The 21419-nt window shown below is 39.5% G+C and overlaps 1 protein-coding gene across 4 annotated transcripts in view; it reads left to right on the top strand.

Annotated features, from left to right (window-relative positions):
* Positions 1 to 18758, top strand: part of LOC149067834 (pyridoxal phosphate phosphatase PHOSPHO2-like) — a 31864-nt gene extending 13106 nt beyond the window's left edge. Inside the window, exons 1-2 of one of the 4 annotated variants that reach the window (XM_089252207.1) lie at positions 11273 to 11383; positions 17375 to 18758. In XM_089252207.1, the coding sequence (XP_089108333.1) occupies positions 17375 to 18109 (735 nt within the window). In that variant the 5' untranslated portion in view covers positions 11273 to 11383 and the 3' untranslated portion in view covers positions 18110 to 18758. Of the gene's footprint in view, positions 1 to 11272; positions 11547 to 11591; positions 11963 to 17374 lie in introns of those variants that run through there. The other 3 variants (XM_089252205.1, XM_089252208.1, XM_089252206.1) reach the window with 3 other exon arrangements.
* Positions 18759 to 21419: the final 2661 nt, after the last annotated feature.

Below are 21419 nucleotides of genomic sequence, written 5' to 3' on the forward strand. Positions count from 1 at the left end.
AAGTGACGCACATTACACTTCCTTCCGTGGTAAGTTGGTACGATTGTCAATTGCTTCAGCATAGTCTCCCCACGTTTTTTCTTTTACCGCCCTCGTCTCAGAGAGAAAACTTTCCTCACTGATCCTGAAACTCCTCAGAGCGAAATTCACTATTAGAAAAAATAATTCTATACAAATCCATTTTTTCGACCCACAATGCTTTACGTCTCATCGGTGTTCGCCCACGAACGCAAACTAAATATAAAAACCCTGCAAGTGAGACAAAATAAAATCCTTCGACAGCTAACAAAAGCACTGGTTCCTTCGTTACATCAACATATGAACGGACCTTCAACTCTCCCATATTTGGTCATCCGTACAAGAATTAAACCTCAATCAATTTGACAGAATGGGCAACTCACAACACCAACATATAAGAGACGTTGGGGACTACGACATGATGAGATCTGGAAATTTCGAAGGCCCAAACAAATTTTGGACCTCCCTTGGAACGAACTCTAATTCAGTTCCACTGAACACAAAATTGCAAATAAATGTGTTCAACCAAGAAATACATTTTTAATCAAACAAAAACAATTCTTTTAATCGCCAACCCTCTAACACAGGAGTTCTCAGCCTTTTTTGACTTGCGGAGCCCTTCTCAGTATATAATTTTTATTGCGGAGCCCTGTATGACTTGAGGAGCCAGATTTATATATAATTTTTTATGGCGGAACCCTTTATGCCTCTTTTTTTCATGTATCAATCTAATTTACTGATTTATTTTATTTTCTTTGAGTCACCGCGGAGCACCGGTTGAGAAACGCTGCTCTAAAACAAAAAGAGGAAGGCCAACAAAAACAGCTGTCTACATATAAAAAGCCCCAACTGAAGGTACGAAATGTTTGAAAAAAAAATCCATTTAAAAGAAATAATAATAACAAAAAAGTAACGCACTTGCTGACAACAGGAGAATAGCACTTCGCTCGTTGTCAGCGGATCATCGCCCATGAATTCTTCCTCAACAAAGGGCGCTGATGATCGGATCGCAGAGACAAATTTATTATTATTAGTTCACAATACAACATTATTTAGTTTACAGTACAACAATAGCATCGATGGCTTTCCCTCGATGCACCAAAAAAGGCTTAAGTAAAAAGGCTTAAGTTGTAATGTTGTCATCCGTGGATGGCTCTCCCACCGAGACCAACAATTCAAGCACTCTTCCGCGTCAGAGGGCCCTGCAGAATGAGAAAGAGTTCTCTCCTATTGTAAATATATGCTTAATCAAGTTTGAAATTATTTTACCCAGGAATTTGTTGAACTTTGCTCAACATGTATATAAAATTTTTTATTGTGTCAACAACAATATTGCCCCAAAAGACCGACATCATTGAACCATGATATCACAAATTGCTACTTCATTAAATATTTTTGAAGCAAAAGCGCATAATTTTTTGTTACTTTTGATTTGTCACTGTCAAAATTTTCACCCCCTCCCTTGACATCATCTTCCCCCCACTAACAATAACTAACCAAATTTTCCTCCTATATATTCACCCACCTCCCACTTTTTCTTCTATTTCCTGAAAATGACCAGAAAAAAAAAATTGTCGAAGCTCGCATTAGTGAGTACATGATGGAAACTTTCTCCAATTGTCTTTTCGACACCTTTTTTTCTCTATTCTCTTCCAAGTGTAAACATTTTTAATAGAAGGTTGTGGAGCGTTTTATCTGCAAAATTGTGTTAAAAAGTGACAGTACCAGACAGTTACCCGGATTTGACAAAATTTTTCTCTTTTACACAACCGCACTCACATAATACACACACACACGCACACACACACACACACACACACACAAATACTCACTTGCCTTTCTCCTCACACGTAGTCTCCACGAGGCTACAATTTGTTTGTAAGCCCACAGTTGACCCGTAAGGGCCAGTACCAGGAGGCAAAATTTCATTCTGGTTAAGTCTGAAACGTTTGGAACGATCCCACAGAAAATATTCTCCATCGCAGTTTTTTTCAACCTTCCTGAAAACAAGGACCAGTAAAATGTCCGAAACAAATTTACGGACCAATTGTGTCCCGTATTACACACACACAGTGTTTTCATTATATTACACTACATTACGATAATTATGGAAAAAACTTGTAAATATTTATCTGGCATATTTGTCAGGTTTATACATAAAAGGCCAGTATTACACTATAAAAGTTTTGTCAAAGTGCTTGTATAAAACTTGGAAACATACAACCAATAAACTGATCGATTGCATTTGCTCGAATGTAATCGATCAGCTTATTCGTTGTATTTTTCGAGTTTTATACAAGCACTTTTACAAAACGTTTATAGTGTAATGCCGACATAAATCAGGTTTAATTTTTTGTAGCAATTTTTTTGGAATTTTAATTACAATCGATGATTATGCCTACTTCGGACAATGTTTCTGATGGCAATTGATGATGTCCCGTTTTGTACAGATTATTATTTAAGATGCCAGTTTATACCGAATTTTATTTTTCTCAATGAAATATGATCATCAGGTCATATTTGAATATTTTTTTCGTGAAATACATTTTTGTTTACTGTGATTTGCAGTAGCCCTTTATTTCCACGCCATTCAGCAATTTTAGCAGTAATTAGCAAATTACACTTGAAGCAATGAATTGCGACTTTCGACTAAATGTAGTGATATCTCGTGTTCATGATTGCAATTTTGTTGCATTCCCCCTCGATGATGTGGGGAACCTCGGTACAAAGGTATAATTTTATTTGAAGCCGTATTGTAATTATTAACGTCTATTTCAAAGGGTGAATAATTTTATCGAGTGTCCATGCTGGCCACTTATGCCATCGTCGCGGACCAGAGGTTGAGAAATACTGCTATATTGTATTCGTAGCTATGAACGCCCCACTGATAAGTTTCATAACCCCCCCCCCCCCCCGTCATTTCATGGGAAGGGGATATCACCCACTCATGGAGAAACTGGTCAAAAATGCCCACAAAAATAAGAATATAAAAACATAGAATGAATCTGCGGAAAAATTCCTGAATAAAAAAATGCAGTCGATCCCGCTTATAATTTTCTACCGCTTCGTACGACTTATTTTCGTGGTATCAACATTAAGTAATTCTCGTGAAGATTTTTCCTGTTTAAAGCGTTTCTTCACTTACAACGTTTTCTCATGACAATTTTTTGAAAAACGTTATAAGCGGGATCACTGTAAAAACAAATTCTGAATGATTTGACGACTTGTAAAATGGAGTAAAATTCAAGTTATGAGGGAAATTTCAATAGAAAAAAACAAATATGTGAGATATTGCAGGGGTGAAATGGGATATTGTGTAAAACTGTAATTTTAAAAATTGTGAGTGAAATATAAGTATAATTATGCATGAAACTTGAAGACGACAGAAATTTCAATGAAAATTATATGTGGAATTGTGACTAAAAAAATTATGAGTATGAAATTATAATACAAATTATATATATATATGCATGTGAAATTTCAATTAAAAAAACCACGATTAAAATTTCAATTAAAAATCACGATTAAAATTTCAATTAAAAATCACGATTAAAATTTCAATTAAAAATTATGCAAGGGCCGCTGGGTTGCACAACCGTACGACCACAGGAGGCGCCGCTCTAAGAGGACGCCAAATCAGAGGTGAGAGAGCGAAAAAATATTTATATTGATCAAGAGAAAAATTAGGGAAAACGATTTCTGTCAGCTCTCTAAGAGATGCAATAAATCCGAGGTGAAGAGCAGGGCCGTTTTGAGAGCATCTTGGTCAGTGGCGTCGGAGCCGGGGGTGCTGTGGGTGCTCGAGCACCCACGGAAGTTTGTAGAACGGGTTCGAGCACCCACAGAATTGATTCAAAAATCGAAATTTCCTGCATGAATCTCAAGACGGGCACCCACAGGTTCGAAACACTTCCGACGCCCCTGATCTTGGTACTCCCACCCCAATGCAGAGCAGTAACTAGATACCTTTTGAGCCGGGACAAGCTTACATTTCTGTGCCTCCGTGTAATGTGGAAGGAGCAGTTAAAAGGTGGATTCGGCTTCCCCACTAATCTAGCACCCGGGTACCGCACCCGCCTACTCCCCCTCCCCTTTGTTGCGGCCCTTCTCCATCTGACTAAAAATTTAGGCCTACCTCTTGCCTACGCCTACTATTAAAAAATGTAACATCTAATTTTCATGAGACTTCCTCTGAGGGACCTCACGAACACCCCCCCCCCCTCGGGGACGTCCCGGGTAGGCCCGTGCGTAAGACTGCACTGGTGAATAGGCAAATAATAATAAGGAAAAAGATTTCGTGTCCCCTCCAAAAGGCGCACCATATCCGAGGTGAAAGAGGGAATATTTAAAAAAAAACAAAAAAGAAGAAAATGATCTCTGTCCACTCTAGGAGGGGCGCCAAAATCGTGAAGAAAGAGCAAAAAAAAGTTTATTGACTGCAAAAAAAATTTGCGAAAATTCTTTCTGTCCACTTAGGAGGGGCACAAAATCCGAGATGCAAGGGTGCAATTTTAAAGAACGACGCAAAAAATTTGGGGAAATGATTTCTGTCCGCTGTAAGGGGAGGGGGGGGGGGGGAGACAAAACCGAGGTGGAAGAATGGAAAAAAAATTAAAGAACCACAAAAAATGAAGGAAAACGATTTCTGTCTGTTCTTAGGAAAGGCATCAAATCCGAAGTGAAAAAGTCGAAAAAAATTAGGGAAATGATTTTTTGAGGGGCGAAAAATCAGTGATGAGAGATAGAGCAAAATAAAGAAAATCTTATTATTCAAAGAAAAGTTAGGGAAAATGGATTCACTCCTCTCTAGGAGAAAGTCCACATCTCTCCGAGGTGAGAAGGCGAGAAAAAGAATTTTAAATTACCAAAGAAAGAGAAATTTAAAGAAAATTATTTCTATCCTTTCGAGGAGGGGCGCCAAATCCGAGGTGGAAGAGCTAAAAAAAATTAATATCGATCAAAAGGAAGAAAAATTGGGTAAAATGATTTCTATCAGCTCAAGAAGGGTAACAAATCCGAGGTGAACAGCAGGGCCGTATTGACAGCAATCCTGGGACCCCCCCCCCCCCCCCCCAATCCAGGGACGCAATTAGAACTTTTTGAGCCGGGTCAAGCTTGCATTTCTGCGCCCCCGTGTAATGTAGAAGGAGCAGTTAAAAGGGTGCATCCGACTCCCTCACTAGTCCAGCGCCCGGGCACCAGACCCACCTACTCCCCCCCCCCCCTCGCCTAGTTGCGGCCCGGCTCTATCGGGCTAAAAATTCCCCAAAACTTTTGAAAATTTTATTATCTCATTCTCACGAGGCCTCTACATCTGAGATCCTCCGGGGATCGCCTCATACGACTGCACTGGTTAACAATTGAAATAACAATAATAATAAGGAAAATAATTCCGTCCCCTCTCCAACAGGTGCACCCAGTTCGAGGTGAAAGAGCAAAAAAAGAAAAACGTAAAAAAATAAAAATATATGTAACAAGCAAAAGGGGAGGGGGAGAAAGAGTGGCCAACGCGTTCTTACTTCTTAGAGGGGAAGGTGTGGGACATGGGAAGAAACCAGTTCTAACAATCACAGAAGGCCTTTTAACAAGACACAGCTCATTTGAATTTCCACGGTTCATTTGTAGCCAATAGGAGCAGGCAACACAAGCGAAAAAAGAAGCGATTCACGGCTCATTTTCGACCAATTACAGGAGGCGTTTTAACGGGCAACGGTTCACTTTCATTTCTGCGGCTCACGGCTCTTCACGGTTCATTTGCAGCCAATAGGAGCAGGCAACACAAACGAAAAAAGAAGCGATTCACGGGTCATTTCTGACCAATTACAAGAAGCGTTTCAACGGGAAACGGTTCACTTTCATTTCTGCGGCTCTCGGCTTGTCACGGTTCGTTTGTAGCCAACAGGAGTCGGCAATATGAGCCGTCAGCCGCCACGGTTCTTTTCACAACGTTTTCAAAAGCCTGCTTGTTCTTGGTAGTTTCTTGTATGCGATGGAAGTGTAAGAGCCGCGGTTCTTTTTTTAAGAACCGCGGCTCACTCACTCTTTGAAAAGAGCCGCTCTTCTAGACGGTTCATGAGCGGATCGCCCATCACTATCTGAAACACAAAAATATTCGCTTCCTCCCTGGCTTTATATCATACGGTTTTGTAATTCCCGAATTTCGGTCCATTCACTTCAATGTATTTTCACTTTTATTATTACATGCCATGCTTTAAACATACATTGTGGATATGAAATACGAAAAACGCTCTCTTAACATAGAAAGCAATTCGGATATAACATACTACCAACAACAACCACATAGGGGGGGGGAGGGCTCTAGCCCTGGGGCCCGGGACGGTTATCATTTTTTTTTTGCTTTTTCACGCTATAAACTACAGAAGGGGCCCGCAAAAGATCAAAGCATAGGGGCCGCGCTACAGGATGTGGGGGTCATGTTAAGACGCCTTCATATACTGTGTATTAAGGAGTTCTAGGTCATGTCGCTCCCTTCCTGTGACGTCATAGGTAGCTGTTTGGAGGCCACCATGGAGGTTTCCTCCATGGGAGACCACGGAGAGAGTGAAAAAGGGAAAAGAAGAGACGAGAACCGCTTGGCTCTCTGCCAACAGCTGTTCTCCCCACTTTTTCTTCCTTGTGAGAGGGTACTGATGTAAAAAAAAAGAAAATTTACTATTATTATTATAGTGGAAGTGGGCTTCCCTTACATACGGTAAAAAAAAAAAAAAAAAGGGCTTAGCGAGTAAAGTCGGCCATCCTGCAAGCATCACTCGCTTCGGGAACGACCGCTCGCCCCTCACAGCTCAATCTTTCGAGCCGCTCACGACCCGGACATCCGGGCCGGACCCCCACTTCACTTGATGAATACTGTATATAAAATTCATTTATTCAAGATAGATTCTCAAACATATTTACTCAAGAAATTTTTGCTTCTCACTTAATATCCCAGAAATTTTTGTACAATTTTCTTGCACCTCTTAAATTTGTCCTAAAGGACGGAATATCCTCTCGAACCATGGCATTTTTTTCGAAGAAGAAAAAAATTCATGAATTTACAAGTATCCGCAATCAAGAGTTAGAGAATATCACTTTTTGTTGTTGCTTGTGTGATTTCATGTCTCCTCCCCCTCCCTAACAAAACTAACTCTTTTTTATGCTATCCCCCCCCCCCCCATTTTGTTCTTCTATTCCACATTTCCGAAAAAAAACACAAAACTTGTCGCATTGTACTGACCGAAGCCGGACATGATCTCATCGAATTCTTTCACAGCTTATTTCACTGTCTTCTTCAACTTTTAAAAACACTATGTTGAAAGTGACTTTGAGGGGGCTAGCTGATGAACAGGAGCCACTACTTGTGGAAGAGATTGTGTGCTTGAGTAAAACCATGAACTGGAGGTGCATAAGGATGGCATTCAAGAACAAGTGGTGAAAAGAAGTTGACGGTAGATGAAGTTATGGATCTCTTTTGCACGTACCAGCAAGAGTTTCTGGATGGTATCTCGTGTGAGGAAGAGAGAAGTAAGAAGAAGTCCCCCCCTCTCTCTCTCGCATAAAATGAGATTAGAGAGGTGTGTAGAATGTGGGAATATATATATATATGAAAAACTCCATAGAAAAGAACTCCCTCCCCCACCTCCCCAAATATACCTGTAGCAGTGTGCGAGCAATGAATCATTCGGATTGTTACAAAACTGAGATAATAGTAGTATTACTGGATACACATAATATGTCAGGTCTCGTTTTGTTAACCAAGTGAAGCAGTATATCCGATCAAAGTTTTATAGGGAACAAATACAACGCCACAACAGGCAAAATGCCCAACGAGGTAGCTGAGAAAAAGATGCCCATAACAAGTATGGATGTCATGTGTTTCAAAATTACAGCAGCCCAATTAAAAGCCGCTGTGGTGGTCGAGTGGTCATAGTGACGGAATCGCATCGCGGGGACCTGGGTCTGAGCCCCACCGTCACCACAGTGGTGGTCGGCTGAAGTTAGTTTTCTGTGGTTCCCAACTTGAAGACGCAAATGCGAGAAGATCTCCCCGTTAAAAATTCTCGCCACAGGGAGCAACAGTCCTACAAACAGTACAAATATTCAGTCATTACACTTCACTCACCTCACTGCTGAGATATATATAGCAGCACTAAAAAATCATGCGCAACACTAGATACGGTTAGGTACACATACTTACACTTCCGGCACAACTCACTAGGTAGTAGACACCCATGGCGATAGACCTGAGTTGTGCTCGGCTTGAGAAAAAAAAACCCAATTAAAAATGCAATTACAAACAATATATATACATGATAAAAACAATGCCCATAAAGAATGCTTATGGTTGTCATTCCAAGTACGGATAGCTTATCGATTTACCCCAACATCGCAGGGCCGGATTAACCATTAAGCAAAATAAGCACGTGCTTAGGGCATCAGTACAAAAGGGGGCACCACAAAAAAATATCAAATGTACATTTATACTTTTAAATGTACATTTTTTTTTCAACATCGATCATCCGATAGAAGATCCTAAAATTTTAAGAACACACTTGATTGTACAGTTGAAGATCATTATCACATATTGGATGGCACAAAAGATGAGAAACTAATAATATTGCAAACTAGACCACATTATTTTGCTGAGTTTTTCGATTAGCTTTTCGTAAAGTACGCCCAGGGCTGTCTTAACATTATCATACGCCCACATACAAAGTGATTTTTCTGAGAGAGGCACTACAACCTAGCTAAAAATTCCTACCTACCTATTTGCATATTTACTCTTGAAAATCGGAACCAGATCTAATTGTCACTTGACACCCCCGGAGAGGTGCACAGATGAGTCCCATGCAGTAAACCAAGTTCTACAGAATAAGGATAATATTTCTGGGGGGTCATTAGTGGATAAACTGTGTATTTTGATCTATTGAAGTAGAAGAAATACTAGCAGATGTAAATTACAAACTTGAAAATCTATCCAAAAGAAAAAAAAAATACCCAATATAACGGGGATTCATCAGAAAATAAGATACCTATTCGCAGGGCCGCGACTGGATACTTGGTTAGCCGCGACAACTACTCATTTAGGCACCTCCCTCGTAATGCTGAAGGATAGGTTAAATGGTTAAATTTCCGCACCCTTTTGGGATGCGCCCGGAGCACCAGACCCGCCTTCTCCCCACTAGTTACAGCCCTGTCTATTGGTAATATTTATGGTCATTCTAAGATTCAATGGTTTCTCCTTGGAGTGTTGTCACAGCCTTTATCTCATCTACCGTTCGTCTAGTGGTATGGTTCTAATTTTAAAAATGTGACCAGAAATCAGTCTGTATGAGTTTAGAGGATGAAAATACAGTGTACACAAAATAAAAAGTGTAAATTTTTAAATACGATCCCCCCCCCCCCCCTCGTCCTCCAACTTCCAATTAGACAGTTGTTGCTCTTTCTCTTTTGAGCCCAACAATCAAATTATATGTTTTTAAGTGCATTATTCCCTGGGATATTTAAATTCAAAAATCAAAGACAAGTCCGGGCTTAAGAGAATTTCGCAGCCCAATAAAAAAAAAAAAAATTGCGGCCCCTCTAAAAATTTTTATGTAGTTCCTCTCCGACTTTCAAACTTTTCGAGTTACGAACATAAATCTGGAAGGGTATTATTTTTTTTCAGAAAGAACGCATTATATTACACTCATTTTTTTCATTATTTCAGGAACGCGTTGATAGTCTGGATCGTAATCAAACACGATCTATTGAGAGGGACTGACATTTAAATTAATTTTACAAAATTCATAAATTATTAGTAATAATTAACGTGGTCCACCTGCTGACACTTCATCGTGGCTCGAACCATATTGAACACACAAATTTTTGTCATACTTTTCAAGTGCTTCATCATCCCTTTAATCGTAACCCCCAAATATACGTTGCAATTCGACTGATCTTTTTTTCGAATTTTTTATTGCTGTTTTTGTTTAATTAATGTAAATTAATAGAAGTAAAGGAATCAAGTACTGGAATTCCATGACCCCACCAAAGGGTGGGGCTCACAGGCAGGATCGTCTTAAGAGCAACATGCCCCCCCCCCAAGCCAAGGGATTTTTTGGAGGCCGTACCTGAAAAATTCACGAAAAATTCAACCACGTCTCGTTTTTCTGAGGCACCTCTTCTCTTGAGGCTCTTTGGGCACGGCCGGGGGTGGGGGGGGGGCATGCGTTAAGGCGGCACCGCCTAAGGCTCGCACCAGACGTCCTCCTTTTTCAGTTTTGAATCTGGTAACCCTATCCGAAGACCACATAATCCGTATTTTCACTTATTTGTTCGATCATCCATATTGTCTGAATTATTTTGTGGAAGGAAATAATTATTTTTTGTACATAAAATCGATTATTGCAAATGTACGAATTTTGTTCCCGAAATTTTTGTCTCATAAAAAATTTTATGCTAAAAAAAATGACAATCTCTCTCTTTTTTTCATCATCGCATGAGTTGCCTGAAATTTCGAGATTAGATGGCAGCACCAACACTAATCAAGCCTCTGTCGTCTGCTTTTCTCTAGGTTCCTTGTTTTGGACGTCTCCTTATGCCCTGAAGAAATTACTGAACTGAAAGTTCAAACTTCCAGTTCTATTTGTGAGCTTAGCTTGTAGGGAACCAAGCAAACCGACTTCTTGTCTGTGTCGTCTGCTCATTAAGAGGTTATTTGGTTTGGACGTCTCCTTATGCTCAAACAAAATAACCGAACTTTCAGTTTGAATTTCCAGTTCAGTTTATAAGCTTTGTTTATAAGGAACTGAGTGGAATAAAGAATATAGTTTTTTTTACTTTGAACTTCATCATCATTACATTAGTCACTTTTAAATTTTAGATCAGATGGCAGCACCTACTATAAAGTGGAGCGTGGAAATTCATTTCTTACGGTCTTACTTGTTTGGAGGTCAGTTGTTTTGGATATCCCCTTGGGTTTTGAAAAAATAAGTGAACTGGAAGTTTGAGGGAGCACTCGTCTGGCAAGCAAAGCTGCATTAAGAGTATCTTTCAAGCGGCTTTGCTGGCAAGCGAGCAAAGCCGCCTCTTAATGCAGCTTTGCAAGCGAGAGACCGGGTTTCGAGTCCCGTGGGGGCAGTGATGAATTCTCCTTCCTTGTCATCTTCATCTCATAACCAGTCTTTCAATGAATCTTGTATTTGGGCACTTTTGCCAAAAAGTTGGGATGATCAGGGAAACAAAAGACAAAAAAATCGGGATTGTGTGAGATCTCATTCATCGAGCAGAAAATGGCATTTGAGCCGTTGGCCCCGTATAATAGCATCAGACTTAGTATACTGGTAGTTCAAGCCGTCTCTATTAACAACAACAACAACGGTTCTTGGTGAGTTGCTTTATTGCAATAGGGGAACGAATTGTATCTGTTGCTTCGTGTGGAGGTTCATAAATTACGTAAATGCTCTCCATTGCAATTTTCGTCTCACGTCCAAATGTTTCGGTGTCATAGGTGGCGCTGCTCTCAATTTCGTTGTCTTCGTCACGGAAGCGTGCGTATAAAAACATTATTACTCAATATTTGTCATCCCCTTGTTTCCAAATGGGGGCAAGATCCAGGGTATACACGCCAAGTTGGCGACTAGGCAATATCGCCAAATGTGAGAAATATTTGTTGATGTTTCTCGAGCTGAATTGCAATGTTGCAGCACATTAAATCGGTTTCTTGCTAAAACTTTCAACATGTTTAACAAAATAAGTGACAGCGTCCTTCCAGATCAGTCATTCCTTTAAACCGAGCATAACTCTGGTCTATCGTCATTGAGCAACTTACTGCCTCATTATCCACTTCCAGGTGCGAGTTGTGCCGAAAGTGTGTCTATGTTCTGATTCCTGATATACCTAACTGCCCTTGTGCATATCTAACGTCGTGCATGAAGTTAGTGCTGCCACCCGTATTTCTCGAATTGTGAGTGAAGTGTAATGCGTGAATATTTGTGCAGTTGTAGGCAGGGCTATAATTTTTTTTTTTGGGTGCAGCCATGGTTGTGAGATATGTTGCGGAACTTTTGAATGGGTAGATCTACTCGCATCTGCGCCTGAGGCTGGAAAACAATGTAGAAAATCAACTTCAGCCAACTGCCATTCCACCACCAGTGGGATTTGAACCGAAGTCATCATGATGCAAATCCCTCACGATGTACCCACGACAACGCTGCTGCTACTATCTGTGCTGAAAATGTCCCCTTCCCTTCCCCCCCCCCCAAAAAAAGTCATGGGAAAACTTACTTAACCTTTTACTCTGAACAATTAACTTAAGATGGCGCCAGAATTACAGGGAGGGACGAGAGGGGTAAATTTAAGGAGGGGGAAATTGGAAGTGATTTTTATTGCGAAACATATCTCAAAAGTGTTACGGAACTTTAAAGTTTGACAGTGACGGTGCGAGTGGCAAAATTCTTTATGATTAAGCATGATTATAATGCATTGGGTGCAATGGTTTCTGAATGGGGATCAGTGTCCGAATGGATAATATCTTTCACAAGTGGTTGGCATACCATTCAGGAAACATAGCAGAAGGATCCTCTGAAGAAGAAAAAAAATGGCTACTTGGAATGCAAACGTTATGTGGAAAAAAAAACCAGAACTCATTATAAGGGCGGCATATATCTCTGAAAAAAATGTCCACAGATTAAAATTTTCGGTGAATGAAAGAAGGCCAAAGAAAAAAAATATTGCTTGAACGTTCCTAAAATATGACAGATCACTAAAAAATAATTAAAATATGACAGATCATAGGAATCCGAGCCTTATTGACGAGTTTCTTTCAGTTGACCTGATTCGAATTCCTTTTTCCCCCGAGAGACTTTCTCAAGTGATCTATGAAATGTCATTTTCGTTGTCATGTGATGTATGATGTTGATTCGCTGGTCATGTCATTCCATATTATGTAATTGGTCTCTCACCATCACATCTTGTATTCCTCCCCCTTTCCAGTCAGTAATATATTATAATCGCAATTTTCACCCTTCCCCGTTGTTAGGGGCCATTCAAGTATTACGTCATCACCGATGGGGGGGGGGGGGTTGGATAATGCTTACGTCATCAACCACCCTTTATGAAAATATGAGTTAGGATTCAGAGGGGCGGAGCTGATGACGAAATTTTGCTGACAGGGGAGGGGGTCAAAAATGGCTAAAAATTTGCTTGCGTAATACTTGAACGGCCCCTTACACATTATTCCAAGAATCCCACTTCATACATTTAGAATCGGAGATCGTGTCTTTTAGCACACTTTTTTACCTAGCACCAAAAAATAATTCACTTTTTTTCATGTTGATACATACAATTTGTTGCAACGCACTTAAGTTTCTCTCATCAGATTTTTTTAACGAAGAACGTTGCACCACTCTGCACGTGTCTGTTAGAACCAAAGAACAACGTTGCTGGTTGTCAGGCAATTTTGTTCAACCAATCACATTAGTTTTTTTTTTTTGCCAAAATGGAAGAGGGCTGACTATCTTGATTTCCTGGTGAACGCTCTCTCTCGCTTCGGAAACATGGTCATGTGAAGGTCAGAGTGCTGGGGCAATTTGGGTTTCTCCCTTCAGCAATATTAATGTTAATACTCGTTAATAAATACACTGATGTGTTTAGGTGAGATAGGAGTCATTTATATATAGGTGTTGTGTGGGTTGGTTAATAGGAGCGGAGAGAAAAAGTGCACCCTTTATAAGGCATATCCACGCACATGCTTTATTTCCACGAAATTGAATACACAAGTATACTCATATTTCCCATTAAAAAAAAGTCACGAAAATGGAAATTTACCAGCAAGATAAATTCTTTGCAGGTTTGAAGTCACAAAGCCTCTGCCCAACAGAGGCAGTTTAACATTTTATAAGTGTTAATACAATACAATAAATATTATCTACAATTTGATAGTGCAGAAAAAATTTTGTCTGTAACATACGTGCATGCGAATATGCAAATGAGACATAAGAGGGGACGTAGGAAAACTGCTGCATCTATAACCGTAGGCGTGATTTAGGCTCTGTTTTTTTATGACTCCTTCAAACATAAATATTTAAAAAAATGAATAAGAAATGTAGTGGCCTATACTGCAATATAAATGTGTTGGAATATTTGTGAATCAATGAATGATAGCGAGGCGCAGCTTCACGAGCCGTTATTATTGTCAACTTAATCCACCTTGAACCCCCATTATTGTTATTACATCAGTATTATTTTATATAATTTTTATCAATATCATTTCACTTAGCAGGTTTAAAGCCCTAGCAGACAAACGAAACAGTAAAATACAGTCTGAGCAGGCAAGCACAGAGAAAATAAACACAAACGTGACTGAGGTGCCATGTTTGGCAACTTTCCAAAGGGTATCTAAAGTCCACGTCACCCATTTGTGACATATATTAGAGAGACAGTATCATTCCTAACGCCTCCAGGATAAAAAAAAAAATGTTGGGTTTTAGCGTGGGGGAGGTGTAGGTGTCCCGTTGTAGAATCGGGGGGGGGGGGGGAATGGAGTGATTCAACATTTCGCAACCAATTATGTGGGAAAAGAAAAAACAGTGGTCATGTTTTACCAATACTTATTAACCATAGGTCTCATTTGACCAAACAGGGTGTATGGTCACTGTACTTATCATTTAGATATAGTTATCATGCAGTTATTGTTATCAGAAACCCAGAGTCCCCAGATGTGCTCACAAGTGAGGTAGACTGTATATAGATATTCAGGGTTCACAGGTAACAATTCACTGCCATGTAATTCAGACAACAGTTAGACACAAATCAGTGAGCGGAGAATAATCGAGTGAGTCAGTAATCGATACAGTAGTTAGTTAGGGAGTGAGTGACAGAGTGGTTATAGTGTTGGTGAGTAATTGAGAGTGTGCAATAGAGTGAACAATCTCGTGAGTTGATGATAGAATGTGACCTGGTGAGTGATTGACTGAGTGATCTAGCAAGTAAGGAGAGTGACCTAGAGAGTAAATGAACAACCTAGAGATTGAGTGAGTGACCGGCTACTGAGTGTGTGATTGAGTGACAATGTGAGTGAGTGATATAATGAGCAATTTAGTGAGAGCAATATAATGAGTGACTGATTGACCGAGTGAGCAAGAATGAGCTAGCTTTAGTGACGGGCCAGTTTTGCTCATTCATTCACTCACTAACATTTCTCTTTAATTGACTCACTTGTTCACTTGAGCATTCCGGGAAGTGATGCATCACCGCTGGCAGGACCATTGGAACAATCAAATTAATAACAAATTACATGCCATCAAGCCCACACTTGGCGATTGGCGTTCGAGCTGCAGAACTAACCGAAAGGAGGAAGTTCTGCTTGCCCGGTTGCGCATAGGACACAGTCGTATCACACAATCATATCTTTTACTACGAGAGAGTCAGCCACAGTGCCCACATTGTCAAAGTTCATTGACCATTGCTCATGCTTTTACTTGTTCATATCATCGTCATCATTTTACGACCGCTTTTGGTCAAAGTCATCTTTCACTTCATGACATTTTAAATGACCACAGCGATGTATCTCGCATTTTTAAATTCATCAAAGCCATTGGTTTTTATAATAAATTATAGATTTTTACAATTCATGTCATTGTTTTATGCTTTACGTTGCTTTTTATCATGCATAGTTTTAGTATTTTGACATGACAAAAGGATGATTTTTCTTATTTTTATAATTTGTTTTGGCGCAGTTTGATCAAATTGGTCCTTGCGCCAGAAAATTTAAAATCCAATCCAATCCACTTGAGCATTCATTCGCTCATGTCGAACTGAGGTGCATGAATTGTAGTCTGTGAATTTTCCGAACATGGATATTCAGGAGGAGGTGAGTGAGGGGGCCATGACTAAATAAAACTGAAATTGCATACATGGTTTTGCAACTGTAGAAATTTCATGGCGTCCCTCCTCTTTTCTATATTTCAAGCACATATTCGCATGCAGGTATGTTAATAATTGTACGAAACATTTTGTGAGTTATTGTTGAACTTCATGTGTTACTCGCGTTCATCACACGCTTGGTATACTGCTCGCAGTCACATTTCACCACCGATTGTTTTTCCATTGGTTTTTATTTTTATTTCTTACACTGTGAATTTGTTTCCCCGCAGAATTTATTCCTCCGGTGGATTTAATTTTCCATATTTGTGATATTTTTTTACGGGTAGTACCAGTGCACCTTCCGTTTGATTCAGTGAATATTAAGCATGTGTGGGATTGAAATACGTGTTGCATTATTGCAAAATATAACAGGCCTACCCTGGCTCTAAGAGTCCTGGGCATGTCGGTTGGGCCTACATCTGCTGTGAGGATTCATCTTTCAAGCTACCAGACACGCTCTCTATCTATTCGGCGGAACTGTACGCTATCCTTTTCAGTCTCTATGTCATATATGTCACAAATGCCACCTGCGATACATCATTTATAGTGACTTTCTCAGTGCAGCCCATTTTTCATGAACTACATTACCTCACGCATCACGGTACCACAGTAAGGTTTTACTGGGTACCAGGTCATGCCGGAATACTGGCCGATGAGAAAGCAGACAACGCAGCTCAAACAACACTTATCATCGAAAATAAAATTTTATTCCCTGGCAGTGACCACTTCTCAATCCTCCAGGAAGTGATACATCCCCGCTGGCAGGATCATTGAAACAATCAGATAGATAATAAACTTCATGCCATCAAAACCACACTTGGCCATTAGCATTCGAGTTGCAGAACTAACCAAAAGGAGGAAGTTCTGCTTGTTCTAGCTTCAAGTTCTAGCCTCACGTTCCTTCGGAAGTTCTAGCCTCACACCATCATATCTATTACTACGAGAGAGTCAAACAGAGTGCCCTCATTGTCAAAGTCCATTGGCCATTGCTCATGCTTTTACTTGTTCACATCATCGTCATCATTTTACGACCGCTTTTGGTCAGAATCATTATTCACTTCATGACATTTTATCTGACCATAGCGATGCATCTCGCATTTTTAAATTCATCAAAGCCATTGGTTTTTATAACAAGTTAGAATTTCTTACAGGTTACGACATTGTTTTACGCTTCACATAACATTGCTTTTATCATGCATAATTTTACTTTTCCGACATGACAGGAGGATGATGAAAAAAGAAAACAGATAAACAGGAAAAAAACTTTTTATCCCCTGTACGTAATGCATTGGGTTGCAATCCTTGGGCAACTTTATCTTGGCGCCAGTGGGGTGTGCCTAAACTCTACTTTAACCAAGTTATTTTGTGTATCATCTTGCAACATGTACGTTTCCACCGCATTCTTCACTATGAGTCATATGACAATCTTTTGTTGTTTTTTTTCTATCCACAGATGGATTCTCCGAAAAGATCTCTCATTGGCATAGATTTCGACCACACCCTTCTGGACGCGAACAGCGATTCAAAGTTGAGGTCACTCATCCCGGAATCTGAGCTCCCAGACGATGTGAAGAGACTGGCCAAAGACAAGAACGGCTGGACCGCTTACATGCGCGGGATATTCCTCCACATGCACAGGTGTGGCTTGAGGGAGAAGGACTACAAATCGTGCCTTTCCAGCATGTCTCTGATGCCCGGGATGAAACAGTTGCTGACGAGAGCTTACGAGACCGGAACGTACGACATAATCATATTATCGGATGCCAACTCGTTCTTCATAGACTACGTTCTAGAACAGAATTCCATCCGGCACGCCGTTAAAGAAATTTTCACGAATCCTTCTTTCTTCGACGACAGCGGCTGCCTCCAGATAAAGGAGTACCACAACCAGAGCTGGTGCAAGAGGTGTACCCGCAACATCTGCAAAGGATCCGTCCTGCAAACCTACCTCGACGAGATGGCTTCGGCGGAAGACGTGGTTTACGAAAGGATATCGTACATCGGGGACGGTTCCAACGACGTCTGTCCAGCTTTGAAACTGCGTCAGAACGACTTGATATTCGCCAGAAACGGCTTCTGCATGTTGAAGATGCTGAGAAAGCTTCCAGAAGATAACATTAGCGGTGAAGTGGTTCCTTGGGACTCTGGGCATGATATTCTGAAGGTCTTGTTTCCATTGGCCGATTAATCATCACCGGATTTATACCAGTGAGGTGCTCCATATCAGCTTATATATCAGAGTTTCTAAACTTTGATTTTGTATCGTTTTCATAGTATTTTATGGAGGACACATATACAGGGTCAGTATTTATTACATCGTGTTGAAATATTGTATAAAAACTGTTGTAATAGATTTATATGTTGATAACGGGGATTTTGTAGATGCATCATTCATTTTAAATTAATAAATGTATATACAGTAAAACTCTTAACGGACGCCCCTCTTTTATGGTCAAATAGTAATTTCCCCCATGTATAATATAAAAGTATGTATTTCAAAACCCTGATTAACGGTCACCCCTGTTTTAAGGACAATTTTTTTAAATTTCCCCCATCCCCCCCAGTGGCTATAAAAGAGAGGTTTTACTGTATTTTTGGCAAATCTAATGTACGTTAACAACAAGCAAAACATGTATTGCTTGTTTGATTTGCTTTGCAGATGCCAGAAAGAGTTCGTCAAGTAAATTTCAGTATTGTCTTTCCGATACATGGAAGCGCTATTATGTTTGCTCCGCTTCCCTCTCCGGCTGTCGTTGGTTATAGAAAAAATAATATATATATTATTGGGTTGTAGACATGTATCCGAATTAATAATTGAAATAAATAGATGTTTTCCAGTTTTGTTCAGTGTCTTGAGACTTCAAGGTGCAAATGTGTGTGTGAGGCGATCTCTGCATTAAAAAAGTCTCGCCATAGGCCTACATCAGTACAAGTATTCAGTCATCACACTTCTGAAGTATAGATGGCAGCACTGAAAAATCACACACAACACTAGATATGCACTCAAACTGTTAGGTACACACGCTTATACCTCTGGCACAACTCACTAGGTAGTAAATCGCCCATGGCGATAGACCTAAGTTGTATAAAAAGACTATTAAAAAAAAGTAAGTATTTGGCGATAAGTTTCAAAGTGTAACAGCCAGAGACACGCATGACAATGCTTAACACTGCAGCGAGACTCGTCAGTTATGCTAGTTTATTGTTCTATTACTGGTGATGCCATCTGTCTTTCTTATTTTGAAGTTGGTAAGTGGTTGAATTTTCATGTTATGTAAGTATTGTGTTAGAAGAGTCTGTATGCGGAAAGGTTTTTTTTTCAAGTGGGAGACTGGCTTTGATTGATGTTTCAAAGTTAGAAAACTGCGAAAAAAAAAAAACTTCAGCTGACCACCACTGTACTGTCAACTTGTAGACAAAAATGATAATTAGAGATGTAAAATTCTCGAGAATAATCTTTCGGAGAATATTCTCTGGTAGGACTACTATTATAAATAACTTGATGAAAATATTCTTCTGTTATTTGAATCGCTAAATGTAAAAAGGGGTCGTGTCACATTTTTCAATTTTTGTTTTGATGGATTTGTGTAATAGAGACGCTAATGCATCGTTTTATGGTAAAATGGGTCAAGTCTCGCCTCTAGATGTTGAGGAAAATTGAACGTTAAAAGTAAAAAGGTGTCTAGTCCAGGACACATGACCCCCTTTTACATTTAGTTCTCAAGAACGCTAACAGGTGGCAGCAGGGTTTTCTGTTGAGGTTACCTTCATAAGGTTTTCGTTTCGTTGTTTGTTGACCAAGAGTTGTTATTTGACATTATTAACAAAATGTAGTCATTAGTGAATCATGGAAGTAACATCAGACTCTTCTTTGTGTCAGGAGGGAAACGTCTCGACTAAGCAAAGGAAACGAGGAGAGTAAGAAATGCATCAGAAAAAGTTTACCCTCTGTGATAGGGATTTCGCCCTGATAAAAAGACTTATCAAAGAATAATAGATTGTACACAGTGGACCAAATGTGGATTTGATCAACCGGAATGCATCAATGTTTACTGTAATAAAACTTGAAAGTAAGGACATTATCGATTTCAAGATGTGGTGGCCTAATCTGTACAAGAAGAAAGTCTTAAATTTTGAAAGCAGGGGAAAGAATGTCCCAAAAGAACAAACGTTTCTTTTTCTATCGCCAAATACCATCAATTTTTTTTCTTCACAAAGATTCATCCCATACAGTGGAATGTACACAATACATCAATGGTATTAGCTCACGACTCTTCCCACTGAGAAAGCCTGGTGTACCACTAATAATACCTAAAAGCAAGGCTTATTCATCGACAAAACTTCCAATAACCAAAGAAAACATGGACTTGAACAAAACAAAAAGTACATCCCAGTGGAGTATAACAATTTTTTGGGATCAGATTTTTAGTGCACCAACCATTATCTCATTAGAAAGGTAACCGGAGGAGTACTTTTGATCCCTGTCAGGCCGGGATTACACTATAAAGGTTTGATAAAAATTTTTATAAAACTTTAAAAATGCAACCAACAAGACTATCGGTTGCACTTGCGCGAATATAACCAGTACGATTATTGATTGTAATTTTCAAATTTTATAAAATAACTTTTATAAAACTTTTATAGTGTACTAGCTATAATACCCGGCGCTGCTCTGGTTTTCTTCAATGAGGCTTTTTTGGATCACGTGATATCTCACTCTTTTTCTTGAGGGACATACAAACCGTGTCCAAGTTAACCAATATGGCGACCTGCGCGATTCATGAAATAAACAAATCTAGATTTACACAGAAACGTAGAAATGAATATATTTTTTTCTTTTTTTAAGGAGCGCTAGGTATTTCGATCCCACCCCCCCCTCCCTCCCTGAACTTCAAGTTATCCATCTGTCTGTTCCAGCTTCAAAAAATCCTTAGTTAAAGCTGTGGAATTTTTTCGATGCACTTTTCACGGGCTCATAACTAATTTTAAAATATCCTAACCCACATGAATTTATGCAAATAAATATCAAAAGAGACAATATGGAGACATTAATTTTCATACTTGAGAAGATATAAATGAAATCAATGATATTGCTCGAATATCCAACTCAAAAGTATAGGTTTGGCTCCAATTACTTCGTATTTGATTTCCTGGGCTTCGTATATCTCTAAGCGAACTGAATATTTCAAAAATCGAGAATTCAATACAATTTTTAAAATTATTGATGGGGCGGAAAAATTCCACTAATTTCCGCATTTCTACAGTAAAATCGACAATTTTAGCACTGATTTCTATGAGGATCACCCTTTTCCTGACTCTCAAAGCGATGCTGATGATGATTATGACGTCTATTCAAAAAGCCTCATTACTGAGAGTATATTGAAAATGTGGCAAACCATTATAAAGTCATAAACTATTATACATATACTAACAGGATTAAAGAAGTGACAAACCGTTGTAAAGGCATATACACGTTTGAAACGCATTGCTAGGGAACC

The sequence above is a fragment of the Pholcus phalangioides genome, unplaced genomic scaffold (genome assembly GCF_987345545.1).
Source record: "Pholcus phalangioides strain wild (caught in Gottingen) unplaced genomic scaffold, Ppha-v1.0 ptg000028l_1, whole genome shotgun sequence".
Lineage (NCBI taxonomy): Eukaryota > Metazoa > Arthropoda > Arachnida > Araneae > Pholcidae > Pholcus > Pholcus phalangioides.